This window comes from Anticarsia gemmatalis, chromosome 17 (genome assembly GCF_050436995.1).
Source record: "Anticarsia gemmatalis isolate Benzon Research Colony breed Stoneville strain chromosome 17, ilAntGemm2 primary, whole genome shotgun sequence".
Taxonomy (NCBI): Eukaryota; Metazoa; Arthropoda; class Insecta; order Lepidoptera; family Erebidae; genus Anticarsia; species Anticarsia gemmatalis.
Genome location: NC_134761.1, coordinates 4,262,215 through 4,281,562, shown reverse-complemented (window position 1 = coordinate 4,281,562; position 19,348 = coordinate 4,262,215). Strand labels below are relative to the sequence as shown.

General features: G+C 35.1%; 3 protein-coding genes across 5 annotated transcripts; 2 read left to right on the top strand and 1 right to left on the bottom strand.

Moving 5' to 3' along the window:
- The first annotated feature begins 629 nt into the window (after nucleotides 1-629).
- Nucleotides 630-8,663, top strand: LOC142979962 (retinoblastoma-like protein 1). The gene is made up of 19 exons (XM_076125210.1): nucleotides 630-879; nucleotides 1,323-1,459; nucleotides 1,622-1,822; nucleotides 2,236-2,426; nucleotides 2,653-2,813; nucleotides 3,052-3,187; nucleotides 3,576-3,661; nucleotides 3,982-4,148; nucleotides 4,445-4,661; nucleotides 4,916-5,125; nucleotides 5,454-5,580; nucleotides 5,738-5,860; nucleotides 6,008-6,138; nucleotides 6,322-6,501; nucleotides 6,759-6,885; nucleotides 6,974-7,071; nucleotides 7,180-7,341; nucleotides 7,528-7,718; nucleotides 7,807-8,663. Exons 1-18 carry the CDS (start codon nucleotides 742-744, stop codon nucleotides 7,714-7,716), a joined length of 2,781 nt encoding a protein of 926 aa, XP_075981325.1. The 5' UTR covers nucleotides 630-741; the 3' UTR covers nucleotides 7,717-7,718; nucleotides 7,807-8,663.
- A 184-nt stretch (nucleotides 8,664-8,847) lies between these two features.
- On the bottom strand, nucleotides 8,848-11,654 carry Sgf29 (SAGA-associated factor 29). The gene is made up of 7 exons (XM_076125397.1): nucleotides 11,464-11,654; nucleotides 11,135-11,237; nucleotides 10,751-10,897; nucleotides 10,401-10,526; nucleotides 10,035-10,259; nucleotides 9,702-9,959; nucleotides 8,848-9,601 (listed from the first exon to the last, which is right to left on the bottom strand). The coding sequence occupies exons 2-7, from the start codon at nucleotides 11,171-11,173 to the stop codon at nucleotides 9,509-9,511; spliced, it is 888 nt and encodes a 295-aa protein (XP_075981512.1). The 5' UTR covers nucleotides 11,174-11,237; nucleotides 11,464-11,654; the 3' UTR covers nucleotides 8,848-9,508.
- A 221-nt stretch (nucleotides 11,655-11,875) lies between these two features.
- LOC142980096 (polyadenylate-binding protein 2-like) lies at nucleotides 11,876-19,105 on the top strand. Of its 3 annotated transcripts, none has more exons than XM_076125398.1 (7): nucleotides 11,876-12,074; nucleotides 12,149-12,300; nucleotides 13,368-13,515; nucleotides 15,125-15,257; nucleotides 15,766-15,895; nucleotides 16,483-16,619; nucleotides 17,840-19,105. In XM_076125398.1, exons 2-7 carry the CDS (start codon nucleotides 12,208-12,210, stop codon nucleotides 17,874-17,876), a joined length of 678 nt encoding a protein of 225 aa, XP_075981513.1. In that variant the 5' UTR covers nucleotides 11,876-12,074; nucleotides 12,149-12,207; the 3' UTR covers nucleotides 17,877-19,105. The 3 variants fall into 3 exon arrangements, with proteins under 3 accessions (XP_075981513.1, XP_075981514.1, XP_075981515.1); XM_076125399.1 differs by having other exon boundaries at nucleotides 11,890-12,008; XM_076125400.1 differs by lacking the exons at nucleotides 11,876-12,074; nucleotides 12,149-12,300 and adding an exon at nucleotides 12,650-12,787.
- The last annotated feature ends 243 nt before the right edge of the window (nucleotides 19,106-19,348 follow it).

Here is a 19,348-nt window from a genome sequence, read left to right as displayed (position 1 = left end):
CAGTTTTTGACAACCCTATTTATTAATCTCTATTGACCCCTCACTCGTTTCTATTCACCCCTTACGCGTTTCTATTGAACCCTGCTATGTTTCCATTCACCCCATACTGTAGTTCTATTCACCCTTCAAACGATTCTATTCACCCCGTTTATACAAAAAAACTACTATTTCCATGATTTAAACATATTTTTTAGATTAAAAAACGTTTTTTCAATTAACAATATTGTATCTTTATAAATTAATATACACCTAAAGAGATAAACACTTCAAACAACTCATTAGAAAAGAAATCCCACTTTAAATCCAAAGTTTTGGAGGTCGATATTAAGGCATTCGAGGACGGTAGACTTTGAAGCAATTTTTTGGGTATAAATATCAATTTAAACATTTAAACAATTATAACACCGCAGAGAAGTAATATCGACGTGTAATCATTTAAAATTTGAACAAAATTCTTCAACGAGAAGTACTCAAATATTAGCCTTGAAAACTTTCCTGATTTTTTTTCTATTCACCCCGCGAATTCTATTCACCCCGTTTTACGGTAGTTTTTAGTACTGGCTAGTGTAATATCGTCTTTATGGCGGCCATGTTTAAAAACCAAAGACAAAATTGCCGCGCGTGGGAGGAGCGGTGCTCTTCCCGCCAAATACCTGTCAAATTGTCAAAATTGGGACAAGTTTACGAGGGATAGGTTGTTTATTTTTATGTTAACTAAAAATCTATAAAATCATTACAAAAATGTCTAAATTAGAAGACAGTGATAATAATTGGATCGCGCAAATGGATACTCTCTGTTCAAATCTAAACGTCGATTCAGTTGCAGCGCACAAAGCAAAAGAGCTCTTTGCGGACATAAAAAAAAATTGTACTTTAGATGTAAGTATATTCTTCACCTTTTTTCTTACACAGCTTTCATTTTTAAGTGCTCGTTTATATGTTTATCTTAAAATAAGTTACAAACAGCTGAAATTATGTATGGTACGTGAAGACTTGACTCTACGTCTCCCTCGGCTTAGCTTCGCGCCTCAGAGCTCTGTTGTATTTACATTGTGAATTCTAAATACCTATACTACTAATGCCTTTAAAGAAATAATCAGTAGCATTATTCATAGACGTGGCAGTGTGTGTTTCCTTTTCTTTATGCACTTTCACTTGCGTGTTATCACAAGGCTCTGGCTTATCTCGACTTTGAATGCATTTACATGAGAACAGTTAGCATAAAATGCAATTTTTCCTTGCAATTGTTATCATATCGCAATATTTGATCATGTGGCATTTTTTCTTAGTACTTACCTATGTATGTGATATTGTTTTTGTAGGGTGATATACTGCATTGGATGGCTTGTGCCCTATATGTGGCGTGTCGTACGTCGATAACACCTACAGTGCAATCTGGGACAGCAGTTGAAGGAAACTGTGTTAGTCTCACCAGACTCCTCAGACTTTGCAACATCAGGTACTGGCCCTCTGTTCTTTGGAAATTCATGTAACATTAATACTATGGTTAAATACACAAAAACCTTGAGGATAGATTAACATGTCAATTTAGGAATTATATGATTTTTTTATGAAACCACAGCTGTGTGTTGAACACTAATAATTCATAATTCTTCTCCAGCCTCATAGAGTTTTTCAAAAAAATCAAAAGATGGATGGATATGGCTTCAATGTCAACAGAGTTCAAAGACAGGATATCTCATTTGGAACACAAGTTTGCTGTATCAACAGTTCTCTTCAGGAAATTCCAGCCTATTTTCCAGGAAATATTTTTAGGCTTGACAAATGAGACTCCCAAGCCTAATTCAAAGAGGAGACAAAAGTAAGTAACAATAACTAATTTATTCAAACACTATTTAACAGAAGTTTGTACCAAATGTATTTCCTCTTGGTTGACAATTTTTTTTGTTACTGATTATCTAGTTTAGTTTCTTCTTATAAACAACTGAAAATGTGTTCTACCTTGTCTATATTATTCTGAAACTAGATATCCCAAAACAACTATCGTTTCCTTAACACTAGTACTCCTCTAGCAGGAAATAAGGTTAGGTAGTTGAATCATACACATAATATTATTATAGCTCCAATTGATTTATCTTAGTGTCAATGTGCTAATATTGAGAACTAAATAACATATTTTTACAGTAGTAAGAGAAGCAGATTATATCTACAGAGCCTGGTGTAAACCCACTGATATAACATATTTCTTCAAATATGTCTTTATTTCTTCCTCAGACTTCAGCCATGTACAACAAACGCTTTGTTTGAGTTCAATTGGGCACTATACATATGTGTCAAAGGAGAGTTTCACAAGTCTGCCCATGATCTTGTGGATATGTACCACTTACTACTGGCCAGCTTGGACTTTGTTTTTGCTAATGCCTTCATGGCAAGAAGAATTGACTTGCTTAATCCTGCATTTAAAGGTAAGATGATATTGAAAGTATCTATTAAGGTATTACACTCATAAATTGATCTTCCCATGGGTGTAGTCAAAGACCAATGAATATGAATCAGAGCTTTTTTAATATATCGAGTTGTAAAATGTAAACTTTCAAGCCACAAAGGCAAAAAAATTAAAGATGACTTTATTACACTTGTAATTTTTTACATCCATCTGAGTACATAGCTTATTATATGATTGTTTCACAGGTCTACCATCTGACTGGCTCAAGGATGATTTCAAGATGCCGGAGACTGCTCCTTGTATCATATCAACATTATGTGAGCTGAAAGATGGCTTACTCGTGGACGCTTCAGCTAGCAAAGAGTATTGCTGGAAACCTGTTATTAAAAACTTCTTTGAGAAAGCAGTAAGTTTACAGAACACAAAACAACTTTGTTCTATTGGTTTCTTATACTGGTTAAAAAACCTTAACAATGTATGTATATTTGAGACAATTCTGGGGTACATTTCACACAAGAAGTAAATCATTAGATCTCATGAATTATTCGATTTTGAGTATAGACTAGACTGGGTAAATTCTTACACAAAGAGCAGTCTTCTGAAGAGTAATTTGAATCGAAATATTTACTTAATTTTATTTTCAGATTTTGAAAGGAAATGGTGATCAATTAAATGGAGTCTTAGATGTGGGTTATTTTGATGCTAATCTAAAAGCACTGAACAATGTGTATGAAACTTATGTCCTTAGTGTTGGAGAGTTTGATGAAAGAATATTCTTAGGTGAGTTGAACTTTTTTATATCCCATAAGAAAATGCATTTTTTATTAATAATGAGATATTTGATAGCTATGAAAAGTCAGCAATAAGGTTTTGTCTAATTAGCTATTAAAACTTGACAGGAAATAAAAAGAAATATAATTATATGAAAAGCCTGCAATGAGGTTTTATCCTATAGACTATGAAAAACTTGTCATTTAATGAAAGTAATGTTTATTATCCATGATTATTTTGACAAACAAACATGTCTGACTTTTTTTATTTGCGTCCAATATTGACTTGCGACACAGACTACGAAGGTAAAATGTTTAACGAATATTGCCAGAATTACTTCTAATTTGTAGTTCTTTTAAGATTATGGTGTCGATATCCAGTTCTTCTATCATTTTAGGTGAATACGCAAATGAACAAATCGGGACAAAGAATAAAGTGTCGGCAGATGATGAGATTTCACAAGTTATTGCTACTTTTGGACCTGTGAGTATGATGTGAAAGTAATTTTTTACGACAACGAATCATTTAGCTAACGCATGGAGTGAAAAATACTCATCTCTGCAAAAGTTACGTGAAGATGCAGGGATGTGGTATTTACATCATCACATTTAAATATTACTTTTATTTGTCTGCTTTTGTCAAACCCAGTATTTTCTGTATTTGTTGTCAAATATGCCGTAAATTGCCTATACCACTGTCATTTTGAATATTGAATAATGTCTCAGGGTGCCACATGGTGATTTTTATATATTGAAAGTTGGTCCAAATAAAACTAAGATTATAATTAAATTTTGAACTTTCAGAGTAACCGCGCATGTCATGAGACTCCTCTAACTGGGCGGCGGTACTTAGCCCGGCGTGCGGAAGAGTTAACTCCCGTGTCAGAAGCCAAGAACAGTCTCACTCGGCTCGCCAATTACTTGCGACAAGCGAAGCCGCAGCCCTCCAGGGACCTCTTCAAGTTATTTTCGTATGTATTTTTTTATCAATTCATACAAAACACTGTTAAAATTCTCCCTTAGTTTAACTGTAGTGCTACTTAATACGCATGAAATCGGCGTTATCGAACTGTCTTTGATCTAAATGAAGTTACCGAAAATAACTCTAATTGGTTTAGCACTTTATAATCATCGGTTTGCTATAAATGCGGTTTTTATCATGTTTTATAGCTATGATGGTATGGTATATATCTGGTATCGCTATCGATCGTCTAGTTTATTTCTCAACAGAGGATCCTGTACTTAATAAAGTTTTTTTTGTCAACAGTGATTGCAACGTCAGCGCAGAAACAATCAACGCCAACTTAATAAAGCCATGTGAGACATGGATGGAACAGTTCGCCAACAGTCTGAGGGAGACTAACATGACTTCTAGCAACGAAACGATCGCGTTCCGCTGCAACATGGTCACGTGTCTGTATTATAAAGTTGTTGAACATATCATCAGAGAAGAACACAGGAAAAAACCTCAAGTGTCTTTAGAGGTATGTTGCAAGAAACATCAGAACTATTGACTACATATATATTAAAATTGTGCGGCTTTAGTAAATTCCTTGGATTTTACGTAATTTTATTGATTTATTGCTTTGGATAACAAAATCAGAACATATACTCATTTTAGTAAAATATATTAATAATTAAGAAGTTATGCACTCTTCTAGAATAGTATACATGTTTTTCTAATTCAATAATTATATTATTATGTATTTGTAATAAATAGATTCGATTTATTATTTAGATTCTGCTGTCACAAGAGACGTACCAGCTGACAGTGTACGCGTGCTGCACAGAGATCGTACTACACGCGTACGGCGTGCACTCGCTCAAGTTCCCCCGCGTACTGCAGATCTACGGACTCAGCGCGTTCCACTTCTACAAGATTATCGAATTGGTCGTGCAGGCTGTCGTGGAAAAACTCAGCAGAGATGTCATTAAACATTTGAATGCGGTAACTACTTTTCACTACTACAATCATTATCCTAGATTCCATTTGATAATAAAAATTTTTTTTTTTTTAATCAAATTTGTTGACAACGCCTTTACCTAACAAATGGCTATGTCGGCCTCATACAGAATACCATTTTAAAACTTAACACTTGAATAAAATATGGCGTGTAGGTAAATCTTGCCTAGTATGCTCTAGTCTCATCATCATTGCGGCATTACTCACACTTTGAATACGCTGTATCTAAGTTCCCATACCAGCCGTTAAGAAATAGCAGCGTTGTGAAGGGAATATCCAGATATAAATTTTCTAAATGCATAAAATTTTTTAGGTGGAAGAAGAGGTATTGGAATCATTAGTATGGACATCAGATAGTCCACTATGGGATCAGCTGAGTCGGACACCAGTGCCCGCTTCTATCGACGTCAAAGTTCACGAGTCGCCTAATCGCAGAAACAGTAAGTGTTAAAGCCCCGATTTACATATTTGTATCAGGTATACTAGTGGAGAGAAGTTTTATTTCTTTACAGTAAGTGTTTTGGTATGGCATTTGTATCATAATATTTTAATCATAAAATCATAATGACAATACCTAAAGTGTTTTGTTATTTGCAGATGGGTTGCAGTCACCAATTTCGGCAGTGAAAGATGTTCGTTACTTAAAAAGTCCCGATAATGCTAAAAAGCAGTTATTTAAAGACCCTATCAAGAGCATAAAGCCTGGACAATCTTTACTTGGTAAGCTCATTACTGTTCGGAATTTAAGTCATTCCTTTTTAAAGTTAAGGGCCTTACTTCTTTAGGCGCCGGCACTCGGCAATTCTCTCTCGTACCAACATTGATTATACTTAAGATGAACAATAACGATAATATTTTATTTTACAGTTGCTACAAACACTGTTCATGTGAAACAAGAGCCCAACACACTGCAGCCACCACAAAACCCACCCCAGAACGGCGACAGTAGTACAACGCCGAAGAAAACTAACAACTCGTTAATATTATTCTTCAGAAAGGTAACCAGAATCTTACCGCTTAATGTTGTGTTTTCTTTGACGCTAGTTTCAATATATTCAATCGATTTGCAGCAAAAATACGGGCGATGTGCTTGCGCTAACGGTCACGTAATAAATCTTCTTGTTGTACTAAATTACAAAAACGCCTTTACTTATTTTTTGTATTTCTTTTTAAATTTCCAGTTCTACAGTCTAGCAGTGGTACGTATCAACGACTTATGTAGTCGACTGTGTCTAACGGACGAGGAGTTGAAGCGCAAGATATGGACGTGCCTCGAGTACTCCATCATGCACCAGACTCAGCTGATGAAGGACAGGCATCTGGATCAAATACTTATGTGTGCTGTTTATGTTACCTGTAGGGTAAGTAATATCTCACATTTTTGCCCAAAATAAAAAATCTTAGCTACTATAGCTATCTTACCTCATTTTTATGATTTTCGTTTATTATTGTTATAGTTCTTTATTCAAGTACGATTGAGTTTTTACTTGCAAACGTCATAATTGATTTTTTATCGCTTTGTATAGGTTTAACTTTATTACTAGTCATAAGTTATCAAGACAGTATGAGGCAGAAGATCAAGTTTATGAGAGAATGTAGTATGTTTGTCCATTTTCAGGTATCAAATAAGTCCACAAATCAAGTGGAGAAGACATTTGCTGACATCATGAAGTGTTATCGACAGAGACCACTAGCGGATAATCATGTTTATAGATCCGTTCTTATCAAGCAAAGTGAAGGCGACAGTAAGTAACACTTCTAATTAATACTTACTTAATATTAAGAATGTGTTTTAAAAAGACCAAAGCTAAAATGTATGTATGTTTGTTTCAGGCTCACCAGAGAGAGGCGATTTAATCAATTTCTACAACAAAGTTTACGTGCAATGTATACAGAGTTTCGTTCTACGGTTTACTGGGAAACATAAAGACGTAAGTATAGTCCGCTTTTAATTTTTTATGCAAATAAAAAGCCAATCTTACTTTCAAGTATTTAGCTTAAAGAGTATTGTTATAAACCTATGTTGTTTGTGTTGTCAGGAGTGCAGCCTGTCCCCGCTGCCGGCCAGTCGCGGTGACGCGGCGTGGTCGCCGGCGGGCCAGCGCGTGTCGGAGCGTCACCAGCTCTACGTCAAGCCGCTCACTACACCGCCGCCCGCCAACTTGCACCTCACCTACAGATTTAGCCGCAGTCCCGCTAAGGTACACGCACAACATTATTGTATCACCTCACATTCATAGCTGTCGATTAGGAAGAATTCTGTTTCCACATTAGCTTTTGCTACACTCATAAACCGCGAGTTATCAACATGTTACATTGAAATAAATAGGCGCTATAATGAGTCCTATTTATAAAGCTCAATAATAATGTATGGTTCGTTCCCTCAGGACCTGCACGCAATAAACACGTTAGTATCGTGCGAGGTGGGCGGGCACAAGCGCGGCGCGCTGGTGGCGGGCGCGGAGCTGGGCGCCGACGTGGTGAAGCGCTCGCGCTACGGCGCGCCCGGCGTGGCCCGCAAGCTGCACGGACTCATCACGGACCGACAGGCGCAGGACCGCCACAGGGCAGACTAGAGGTCACTCCACGTTTCATTTGTTATATCGCATAATTGGAAATAAGAGATTCTGATGATGATGTCTAACAATATTTTGCTCTTGTTACAGATTAATCAGAGTCCATCCGAATTCAAAATGCGAGTCTATTTACGTTATTAGTCATATTTATTTCGTTTCCCTTAGTACCAAAAATCGCTTTAGCTCTCTAGCCGTCGTCTTTCCTTTGTGAAATGGTTTGATTGTTTGACGAATTTAATATGTAAATGTGAAATCAATTTTGTTAAGGTTGACCACGATTTATAATAAATAATGTTTGACTTGTCACAATGTGTGTCATGTGGGCAAGTGGTGCTAGACGGATGGGCGAGCTCGCCGCGTACTTAGCACTCACTGATAAAAAACATATTGATCTCATTTTTTATTTATGATGTAATACATAAAGTATTCATATGCCATAACTTGAATTTTGCTCATTGCTTACGTAAGATTTAAGTTATTTTAATAATGGAGTCTTTGAAGGCTGTGTCAGAATGAATTAATTGGTTATAAGTGAGGCAAGAGCAATTTGTATAGTCAACAGTGATTATATTTTATTTTTAAGATTTCATGTTGTAATCCACATTTCAGTTCTGTAGAAAAAACTAAATATCTTGAAGCAGATGTAAGTTACTTATTTCAAGCTTAAAATGTTTTATTCCATATATTTTCATATTATAGGTATAATGTTGTACCTAGTAGCGAGTTCCTCGTACATTTTGTTTATTCAAATCTGACATATTTTACTTTCTTCCATTAATTGTATTATTATTCCTTAGTTTGTAAGTAATCAGAGAAAAATATAAAATCAAATTTGTTTTAACACCTAATCAAAATTAAATGATTGTATATTTCGGACATAAGCACTATATATCATGTATTCTATTAGATTTTACCTATAGATTAATAAAAGATTGTATTCTACATAATATCTTTGAATTTACCCACACACCCTGACTAAAATCCCTTATATACTAGCAATCTGAGTTCAAACTCAGTTGATTTGGACAGGTTTTCAGGATTCCTAGTTGGTATTGTGTCTAATAAGTTATCTTCGATGCGGCCGCTTAGATAAAAGGGGTAGCAGAAAATCTTGTAGTGATAAGTCAAAAATACACTGTCAGTCATTTAATGCAATAATCACATTACATACGCACACAAATTGAATCTTAGCTAAACAATCCTTAGCTTGTAGTTAATTAATAACACTTTCAAAACAAAGACAACACTCAGAGAAACATTAATTTTTAATCCTATGAATATTCAATTTAACAGGCTCCATTTCAGCCTTCCTCCAAACCACATCTAGTAGTAGTACCTGTTCTAAACGGGACAATACTGAACGCAATTTTTTTTGGCAGTGTGCATTATTCTATAACTTGGTAAGAGATTTAATATGAAGGACAAAAAGTACGTCAACGATTGTCAGTTATAAATGATTGAATTACGGTTGGCGGTTGTTAGTGAAATGGGCCTTATCTAGGAGCACTAGTGTTCACAGAGATAGCAATATTTACAAATATCTACTTTTATTTTTTATGAATAGTAATAAAGACTACATCGCTAACAATTTTGCCCAAGAACTGCCTAGATAATATAACTTAGCAAATTATTAATTTTATTAGGAATATCGTTCACTCGCTAAGCTTCTGTACACACGCGACGCGCTAACAGAGCGACCACCACGCCCGCAGTGTGGCGCTCACAGCAGCGACGAGTCGGTGGAGGACAGCGGCGACGAGCGGGCGGAGGGCGGGCGCGAGTTGGAGGCGGGTCAGGTGGCGCGGCCCTTGCCTTCCTTGATCGCGATCACGTAGCGCTGAGCTACGCGCTCCGGCGGGGAGTAGCCGTCAGCATATGAGGAATCCTGTCAATGTTCATTTGGTTAGAATATATATTTAAAAGAGCGCAAATGAAAACATAAATGAATGTAATCCAATATGGATCAAAGCAAATCAAATAATTACCTCAAACAAAACTTCATAAGGATCAGCCGCGCTCGCAGGAAGACGATTAACAACAGCTCTGTAAAAGCATGTTGTTTGCGGATAAAGAGCCATGACTACAGCGCCTTTAGGAAACAAGGCATGTTCATCCGTGCGTGGATCTGCGCGCATTAGTGGTAGAGGCACAACTCGCCGCTTGCTCAGTACATGGCGGTTCTTTTGTTCTTCGTCGATGTCATCGACCTCGTATTTCCCTTGAGCAGGTAGCCAGCTAACAACCTAGCGACAAATTTAAGGTTAACATATTTAGGTTTCAAATTAATTATTTGCATAAATAATCATGCAAATTCATACCTCAGCCAATATCCAGTTCTCTTCTTTTTCGGAAACTCGCACTAGGGCAGCAACGGCATCGCCTGCCTTCGCGATGTGCCCAGGATCGGGCGGCACGGCTCCACACAGTGGCGGCGCACGCTCACCTACTCTCCCAACATGAAGGGGTAATGTCTGAGCTGCACTTAGCAACATCTTCATAAGAGCGCCGCAGCCGATTGTCTCTTTATTGCCGGCGTATCGAGCCTGAAATGTGTTTTAAAATTAGACTAGGCCCCTTATTTTAGTTTTAATCAGATCGAAAAATGTGTGACATGCATCACTTGAGTGCTAAAATCTTTGAAATAGTAGTTTAAGTTTAAAAATCATGTTTTTATTAATTTTTACCTGAATCCTTCTCTCATTTTTGATGCCACGTATTTCATAAATACGAGATAATGCTTTTCTTAGCAAGACCTCTTCTTGTTCAGCTGCTGATAGACCAGCCTTGTACAAATTTTTGAGTTGAGTTTGCTGTCAAAACAATTATAATATTAATAACATACTGAATGGGGTTTTGTAACTTTTTGCAAGTGGTAGATCACCATTCACCAAACCCTGGATTAACACATAGGATACTTTTTATCCTCCAAAATCTTTCCAAGAGGACAGAGTTACGGAAAAGTGTTCAAAAATATATGATAAAAATAACAAGTGAAAAAAAAGTGCACTGTACAAATTCTAAATATGAAACAAACCTGTTGGGAAGATCCTGATGATTCTTCATTAGATGGTGGAGATTCAGCTGCTTTTTCAGCTCTCAATATTGACTCAATGCATTGCTCATTGCGGGCTCTTTCTGCCTCTATGTCATAGATTAACCTGTGCAGTGACCTGAGACGTTCCTGAAACATTACACACACAGATGTATAGGCACCATGATAAAGTAACATGATAATAAATTGTTGAATAAAAACAGTGCCTTTAATAGTAGCTTAAAAGTTGTAATTTCAAATGAAGTTCTTTTAACATTTTCATTCTTCATGTTTTATTCTATTTAAGGTATCTTAACATTTTTAAGTAGTATTTTACTTGCTCCTTTTTACATAAGTTTATACTAGAAGTAAAGTTGTTTTTCAAACCTGCACTTGTTGTGCCGCGACATCAGCCGTGAGAGGCATCTTGTGCTGAAGATAGACTCCAGCAGAGATATATTGCGTGCAACCAGCTCACACACACAAATATCTGCAAATATTTGGACAGTTATAGTTAGCTGAAAAATTACAAATTGTATCGATCATTCATAAAGTGTAGTGTAAAAACTCCTTTAATCTTAATCTACTTTCAACGCATTGGTTTTTACAATTATTAGTTGATTTTGTTACAAATAGAAAATCATAAACATTACAAGATTACAACAACAAATCTGGATAATTTCATTTCAGATGTAATTTTATTATAATACTCTTACCGAGATAAAGATTCTGTATAACAAACTGTAAGAGACCATCGAACGGAGAGTACACAGTTTATTTTCCTTTATTGTATAAAGAAAATAGTTTTCATTTTACCAATGCAATCAAACACAAATTATTTTGGCGTTTTTCTTTCTGTTTGCCAGCTTTTGAGTTATTTTGACATATTTTTTAGGAAAGTGACAGATGTCAATCTGACAAGCGTGTGAAAATTTAAAACTTTTCTTTGTAGGGAAAATAAAAGGTTATTGCTTTAGAAAAAATACAAATAGATTATAAATTTTGAACCCAAATATATAAATGTGAGGACAGAACAAGCCTCCTCGTTTGTACGGAATAAATCATTAAAACACTGCAGACTTTCATAGGGGCTGTATTTTGAATTTTGGGGTCCAAATCACATTTTTTCAGTGGTCACACTGGTAGTTTGTTTGGTTTGGCGTTTAATTTTTAGGTATTTTGGCCAAAACGAATCTGTAAATATCAAAGAAATAATATGATATTCATGAAATCGCAATATTTACCGTGAAAGCCTATAACCGTAAGCGACCAGTGTGAATAGTATTTTATAAGTAGGTCATTTGCGTCCTAACAGTTTTGGTTACCGGTACGTCAGTGTTACTTCGTAATCATCGAGAAGTATTTTTCTCCTGAGTTCACTAACAATCGTGTACTTTTCAGGGTTTTAGTGAAGTGCGATATATTAAGTGTCGAATTCATGATAGAAGCAGCTAGTGGTCATGGCAGAAAATGATGATTATTTAGATTCGATTGACAACAATCACTTGGACGGGACCAACGGTTCCCTAAACATGACTGACAACAGCCTCGGGGTGAGTATTCATATTTATGGGATGTAGCTAAAATGTCATATAGCTTGTACAGTGTGTTATATAAACATAGGTTGGTACGATTCAAAATGAAAGTGCAGAATCACTTGTAGAATTTGGCGTCGATCGAGAATTAACGGTAATCGGCCTACACCTGATTGTTTACGAAACTAACCTGCAAAAATGGAGCTATACGTGTAACGTAACACGTATTGCGGTTATTATTCGTGTAGTTGGTGTATTAACAGTGATATACCGGGTTAAAACTGCTGCACTACGTAAAGCCGTCTCAGCCATGTAATCAATCAAGTATTACACAATTGATAACACGAATATTTGTTTTGGAAGCACATAAATATGGTTTCACAGTGCATAGTGACGATATTCTTTATGAATTTTTGAAAATATACAAAAGTATACATAAAATGCTTTAATGGTGATTCTATTAGAAAACATCTGTATTGCTAGTGATGATCATGAATTATTGATGGTGAATTGTGATGTTACTACTCATAACACTTTTGATTAGATGTTTCACAAAAATGTAGAAACACCAGTGTTAGCATTTTTTTCTCATAATGATGTACTTATACAGTAAGCAGAAGAACTTTCTAAAATGACTGGGCATTGTGATTATTTTCTAACATATTGTAATTGAATTCATACCATTAGATTTCCTGTGCTGCACCTACAAATGCTTTGCCTGTGTTATATTTGTTTGTTAAATAGTGTTATCTTGAACACAAATCTGCTTATCTTTTAACCAAACAACAACAAACTTAGTGCTGGCAGTAGAAAACTAATTTTGTTTGTAATAGTTACTATGCAGTGAGCACCAGCTGACTTAAATTATGAAAGACTCTATACCACATTTATTTTCATTACTGCCTTTGCTACCTGTATGTTGGTATTTCTATTATTGTATTATTATCAGCTTATACTACTGTCCCAGAGTAAAGCAAAGACCTCCCTTCTTTCTTTCACCTATCTCAATCTTAAACCATTTTCGGTCAATCTTTAGTCTGAGAGTGTTCATAATAGGTAAATAAGTATATGATTATCATTTCCAGGGTGGAGATGAGGCGGCCGGCAGTGAAGTGCCAGATCTGGCAGCCATTAAGGCCAGAGTGAGGGAGATGGAAGAGGAAGCTGAGAAGCTAAAACAGATGCAGACAGAAGTTGACAAGCAGATGAGTATGGGAAGCCCACCGGGACTCAGTAAGTATATATTGTTACTATTTTGTATTGCTTGTTCCTTTGCATTAAAACAGCTAAACCATTTTTGATAATATTGGAAAGTGTAATAGATTGTACATAAAATAATATGGTACAATTTTCAACAGTTATGTAGGCAGCTGGCATACGCAATAATGTACTCAAAGATCTGATGTTTTTGCATTATAATTAAGAATAGGAATAGATGTATTATAAATAACTTAAAACAGAATGAGGAGCATTCTTTCATAGGAACAAATTTAGGATAAATCATTAACTTGTGAAATTAAACATTTTTAAAAAATTAAATTATATGTTAGATTATGTTTTAAGTTCTGTTATATTTAAGAAAATATTGAGTAGACTGTGTTTTTTTCAAGTTACACAACAAGTACCTAATACCACATATTGAACATATAAAATTACAATATTCTGGGCTACATAACTCCCATTCATAAACTGCTGATGCAAAATACTACCAGTCTAAATGTCCTATAGTTTTTAATGTACAGTGTCAGCCAACTATTAAGTTTGAAATTAGTGATCCTGTGGAAGGGGCCTCTTAAAATTGTATTTGTTTGCATGAGGTCACAAACCAAATGTGTAGGAAGCCTAGGTGATTATACTAAACTCATCTACATAACTACTAATGATATGAGGCTAAAGAGCTTGTTTGTTTGTTTGAATGTACTAATCTCAGAAAATGCTGGTTTGAATTTAAAAAATATTTTTGTAATTAATAGTCCACTTATTGAGGAAGGTTTAGGCTATAATACATCATTGCAGCAAAAAAAAAAAAAATATTGTCTAATTGGGAAACTAATCATTTAGACTACACATATTGTAAAAAGTAAAAAAAAAACATCCACACAGACTAACAATGTCAAGTATTGGCAAAATTCATTTACTTAGCTGTACAATAACATAGGTATATTATATCTATGACTAAACATAAAATTAAACATTACTTAGCTAATGCAGTGAAAAGGAATTAACTTTTTAATTATAATGAGTTTCTAGGTCATTACTGTAATGAATCTGAGATAATGCCTTAACTCTATGTACATAAAACTTATTTAAAAATATATAACAAGCAATTCACAATAGGCAGTTGAGATTATAACAGAGTCTGTGGTTTTGTTAGATGACATACATTCAATAGTTTTTTTTTTTAAGTTCTTTGTTGCCAGTTTTTAAAATGGATTCTTCTACAGGTGCTTTTTGCTTGATATGTAAATAGTTCACGAAATTATTGTTATTCAGAATCGTTTGTTAAAGGTTATTGAACTTGGTAATGTGCAATAAGTGTTTGTGTAGCTTTTTGGATTCTGAAGTATATTGAACAAAAATCAATAGAGATTGTTCAGAAATTGTATTTCCTATGTTAAATGTTACTGATTTATTTTCCTTTTTTGTATTGAAAGAGCAGAAATGTTTTTTCATAATACATAGAAAGGTTTTTTTGACAAATTAAGATATTTAATGGTCTGTAAATGTGTTATAGATGAAGTAATAGTTTTAGTTAGAGCCTATATTGTGCTATAGTTAGGCAAAATCCTGTGAAAAACTGGTTTAGACAAGGAGATTCCTAAATACAATTGTTATTTTTCAGCAAGTCCATTAAACATGTCTATAGAGGAGAAGATTGAGGCTGACAACAGATCAGTGTATGTTGGCAATGTTGACTATGGTGCCACAGCCGAGGAGTTAGAACAACACTTCCATGGATGTGGATCTATTAATAGGTAAGTATCCTTTTTTTTAACATCTTACTGTTGTCCCACTGCAGGGCAGTCTCGTCCCAAATGAAACAAAGGGTTAGGCCTTGAGTCCGCCATACTGGCCAATTGCAGTTGGGACTTCTACTATGCTTAGTTATATAGAATTAAGACTAATGTTTATAATGCAAAAATAAATGAAATAGTTTAACCAATTTAGATGGATTGGCAAATGGATAGATAGATCATAGTAATATGTATCATATCAGGGTAGGCATTTTTTTTTCTAAGATATTTGTGCCACAGATAAAAGCTAGTAAACTGTATCAAAAGCATTGAAATGAAGTCAATTATTAACATTGTTTAAAAAATCTTTACTGTATTATAGATACATTTTAATTGTTATTTTGTTTGTGGGCTATAGCCATATAAATTGAACAACTAGACTATGCTGTGCTGGTCATTTGTATCTCCCCTTTACTTTATTCTCCATTAAAGTTAATAAGTGTAAATCATTTTATAATGTATTTTCCAGGGTTACAATATTATGTAATAAGTTTGATGGACATCCTAAAGGATTTGCATACATAGAGTTTGGTGACAAAGATAGTGTACAGACTGCAATGGCTATGGACGAATCATTATTTAGAGGGCGTCAAATAAAGGTATGTGCTTATCTATCATACAATTTTATTTAGACAGGTGTTTGAAAACTTCGATGCGTATTTCTATACTATTTATTTATGCAGTCCTCTATAAAAGAGGAGAATCAGTTAATGATTGAGTGCAGAATAAAAAAAAAAAAAAATTGAAGGATCTAAGCCTTGGGTTGTTAGTTAATAGCTGTGCTTTTTAATTAAAAAAAAAAAAAAAAAAAAACGAGCAAGCCGTGAGTTTCTTGCCGTTTCTTCTCACGAGCAACAGCTTATCCGAAACGGTGGTAGATAAAAAATATTTTGACGATTTCAAATACTTGTTAAAGTTTATGAAATAAAGAATATTTGACTTTGACTTTGACTTAATGATTTCATTAATTTTGCATTTAATTAAAATAATGAGTAATTAACTTACTGGCGTAATTGCTGTGAAGAGAAAATCTTGCTCAATTATTTAATTTCACTGCTAAATGCGTAATAAGTAAGAAGGCCTATTCAAGCTTATAGCAAATAGCAATATATGAAATGAAGTATCAATACAAGGTGTTCGACGATCGTGTTGTGTGGTAGTGTAACGCTAGCGGTGGATGTTGCAGGTGATGCCCAAGCGCACCAACAAGCCGGGGCTGTCGACGACGAACCGGCCGCCGCGGGCCATGCGCGGGCGCGGCCGCTCGTTCCGCGGCGGCTTCTCCCCGTACTACTCGGGCTACCGGCCCGTGCGCCGCGGCAGGTACAATCCTTATTAACACTGTCTACACCTCCTGGACCTTCTACTCTATAATTTGCAACTGTTACCGTCCCCGACGCTCGTAGCTCGACGATAAGTTACGCTTCAAACTTTTGTTTTGCAAGAGGGAGTATGTTTTTTTTTTGTTTAAATTCTGTAGAATATTTATTTTCCTCTTCGGGAAACCGCTTTGTATTTGAGTTGTCGTCGTCGCCCTGTCCTATTTGCAAATTATTTGCGACCACTTAACTTAATGAGGCTGAATACATTTTATGTTTAGAGTAAAGAGGTTAATATACCAGCAGAAGTTTTATTTATATAAAGAATCATTACCCCCATGAATCATAACGAAAACACTAAAAAGTGTGTATGTGATGAAAAATTCTTTCGTTCTATTGAATATTTTTGTATCAAATAATTATTAGTGTTTTCGCTTATTTTGAATACTATTTTCTTACCTCAACAAGAGAAAAGATTTCAAAAGTGAAATTGTATAATATACAAAGTTTTGTAAACCCATAAATTATTTTTTGATTTCAGTAGCAAAATTATCTATATTTTGTGTTTGTTTTTCTGTCTGTATCTCATGTATTTATTTCATATTTTTTTATATGATGCACAGCATGTAAACAGTTAGCGGGGAAGCTACCTAGTCTGCTCTTTTAAACATCAGTAAGGAATTGACAGGACATAATGTCTGATGTAAGACTCTCGAGCTCTTGTTTAGACGCTCCTTACTACTTGAAAGACTTCTTTTGGCAATAAATATTGTATGTTATGAATAACAGTTGCAAATTACCTAAATGTTTACTTGAACTTGTGGAAGATGTCACCTCTGCTCACTATTGTTGATACGTTATTTTATAAATCGCAGTAAATTGTATGTTTCGTTAGCATTGCTGTCACGTCGGTCGAGTCGTAACATCTTCCACAACGGACTCTCTGTAGACAGTAGACACTGTTGTAAAAATTGGTACAAACTGATGTAAATTGATCAAAGGAAAGACAATATTTATACATACTTTTTACAAATAAAGTTTGTAATAGAAAACAATGCGTATTTTCAATGCAGCGCCCCTCCTCAGTGTGTATTGTGTATCGTATGATGCATGGTACTGATGCATGGTGGTACGTAGTAGCGGTAGTGTGTACTGTGTACTGTGTACTGTAGCTAGCTGTAGCCGCGTGTGAGTGCTGTGACTAACGGCGTGCCTTGTTTGCAGAGGTTACAGGCGCGGCATGTATTACTCCCCGTACTGAGTGCGGTGGAGGGGGCCGCGGCGCTATGCGCGAGCGCGGTTAGGCTAGAGTTAGTGGTGGCCGCCGCGACGCTCCCCCGACTATAGCCGCTAGCCGCTAGCCTGCGCCACTGGACTTTACCTCCACCTTTTACCTTTACTTTTTAGCGTTCGTAACGATTTCATAGGTAAGGTAAACTCGTACGGACACTACCGTGTGTATTTATGACGGATCGCGATAAGGAAATATTTTATTTTACTTGTATAAGATTGATATCGATATGAAGTGACTGTTTGAAAATGTGCTGTTTTGATTGTGAACAAAGAATGTAGGACTCGTTTAGGGCGATGTGTATAGCGTAAGTTTAGAAAAATGATAAGAAAATTATACGATGTTGACTTCAGTCAGCGACTGAAGGTCTGGTTATGTATCTACGACATTTAGATATTAATGAAGTATTTTCAACACAAATTTTGTATTATATTCGCCTTAAAAATGTCGATATTGATTTGTGAATATAAATTTTGGCAATCATTGTTCATAACGGTGTTAGACGTTATAATTAATAGTAATCATATTATTGTGAATTTGTGAAAACTGCATATGCCATTAGAACTGCTAGCGTGAAGTTTTCAAGACGTAATTTTTTGCCGCGCAGTTGATAAGTATTGTTAAGATAATAGTGTGCAGCCAAGTGGCGAAATGTGAAGTGCATATTGCAAACATCTCGCCGTCTGATGAATGTTTGAACATCATCAGGAAGTTAGATTTGAGTAAGGATCTAATAGCTATCTAATTTATATCAGTATATGTATAAAAATAGGTAACATAATTCTCAATAGTGGTGCAGGACCATTTTAATTTTTAGTACTTGACTGTACCTATGGTTATGTCTAAACAACACTGTATAGACATGAGCATATGATATGATTTTAGTGAATGTATGATAGTATTATTTTCTGTGAGGTTATAATTCCTATTGCCTTATTATGACTTTAATTTTGACCCATTATTAATATTGTAATAAATTACAATGGATGGGAAATAGTATTATGATTGTCCAATTTGTTTAAGTCCTGTTCTTGTTAGTGAAGTACAATGTACATGTACATGTATGAACTTTATATTATGTATTATTTGTGTTCGTTTACAAAAGAAAATTTATAAAAAATAGCACATTGAAAAGTTTTAAAGAAAGAAGTCAAAGAGAAAAGAAAATGAAAGTAATTTAAGAATAATTTTAAGAATGACGCTGTTGTTTTATTTCAATGACCATATTTTTATTTTATGACCTAAAATGATTTCTAAGTTCATATCTAATAATACATTCTTCAATTAGTTCTGGTAATAAGGTGTTCCTGTAGTTAAATGAAAGCTTAACTTATCTTTCTTATTTAACTACTTTCAATCATATCACTAAAACAAGAAAACTGGTTCTACTTTTTTTTTCACTAAAACAAGAAAACTGGTTCTCCTGCACTAAACCAGCAGGA

Bases quoted from the DNA above. Each gene is read 5' to 3' on its own strand.
- LOC142979962 (XM_076125210.1), top strand. From the start codon at position 742: ATGTCTAAATTAGAAGACAGTGATAATAATTGGATCGCGCAAATGGAT. The intron at 2,814-3,051 runs GTAAGTTTACAG...TTTTATTTTCAG, and splicing joins AAAACTTCTTTGAGAAAGCA to ATTTTGAAAGGAAATGGTGA. The intron at 3,188-3,575 runs GTGAGTTGAACT...CTATCATTTTAG, and splicing joins TGATGAAAGAATATTCTTAG to GTGAATACGCAAATGAACAA.
- Sgf29 (XM_076125397.1), bottom strand. From the start codon at position 11,173: ATGCCTCTCACGGCTGATGTCGCGGCACAACAAGTGCAG. The intron at 10,898-11,134 runs GTTTGAAAAACA...GTAATGTTTCAG, and splicing joins TCGCGGCACAACAAGTGCAG to GAACGTCTCAGGTCACTGCA. The intron at 9,602-9,701 runs GTAATTATTTGA...GAACATTGACAG, and splicing joins CTTATGAAGTTTTGTTTGAG to GATTCCTCATATGCTGACGG.
- LOC142980096 (XM_076125398.1), top strand. From the start codon at position 12,208: ATGGCAGAAAATGATGATTATTTAGATTCGATTGACAACAATCACTTG. The intron at 12,301-13,367 runs GTGAGTATTCAT...TATCATTTCCAG, and splicing joins TGACTGACAACAGCCTCGGG to GGTGGAGATGAGGCGGCCGG. The intron at 13,516-15,124 runs GTAAGTATATAT...GTTATTTTTCAG, and splicing joins GGGAAGCCCACCGGGACTCA to CAAGTCCATTAAACATGTCT.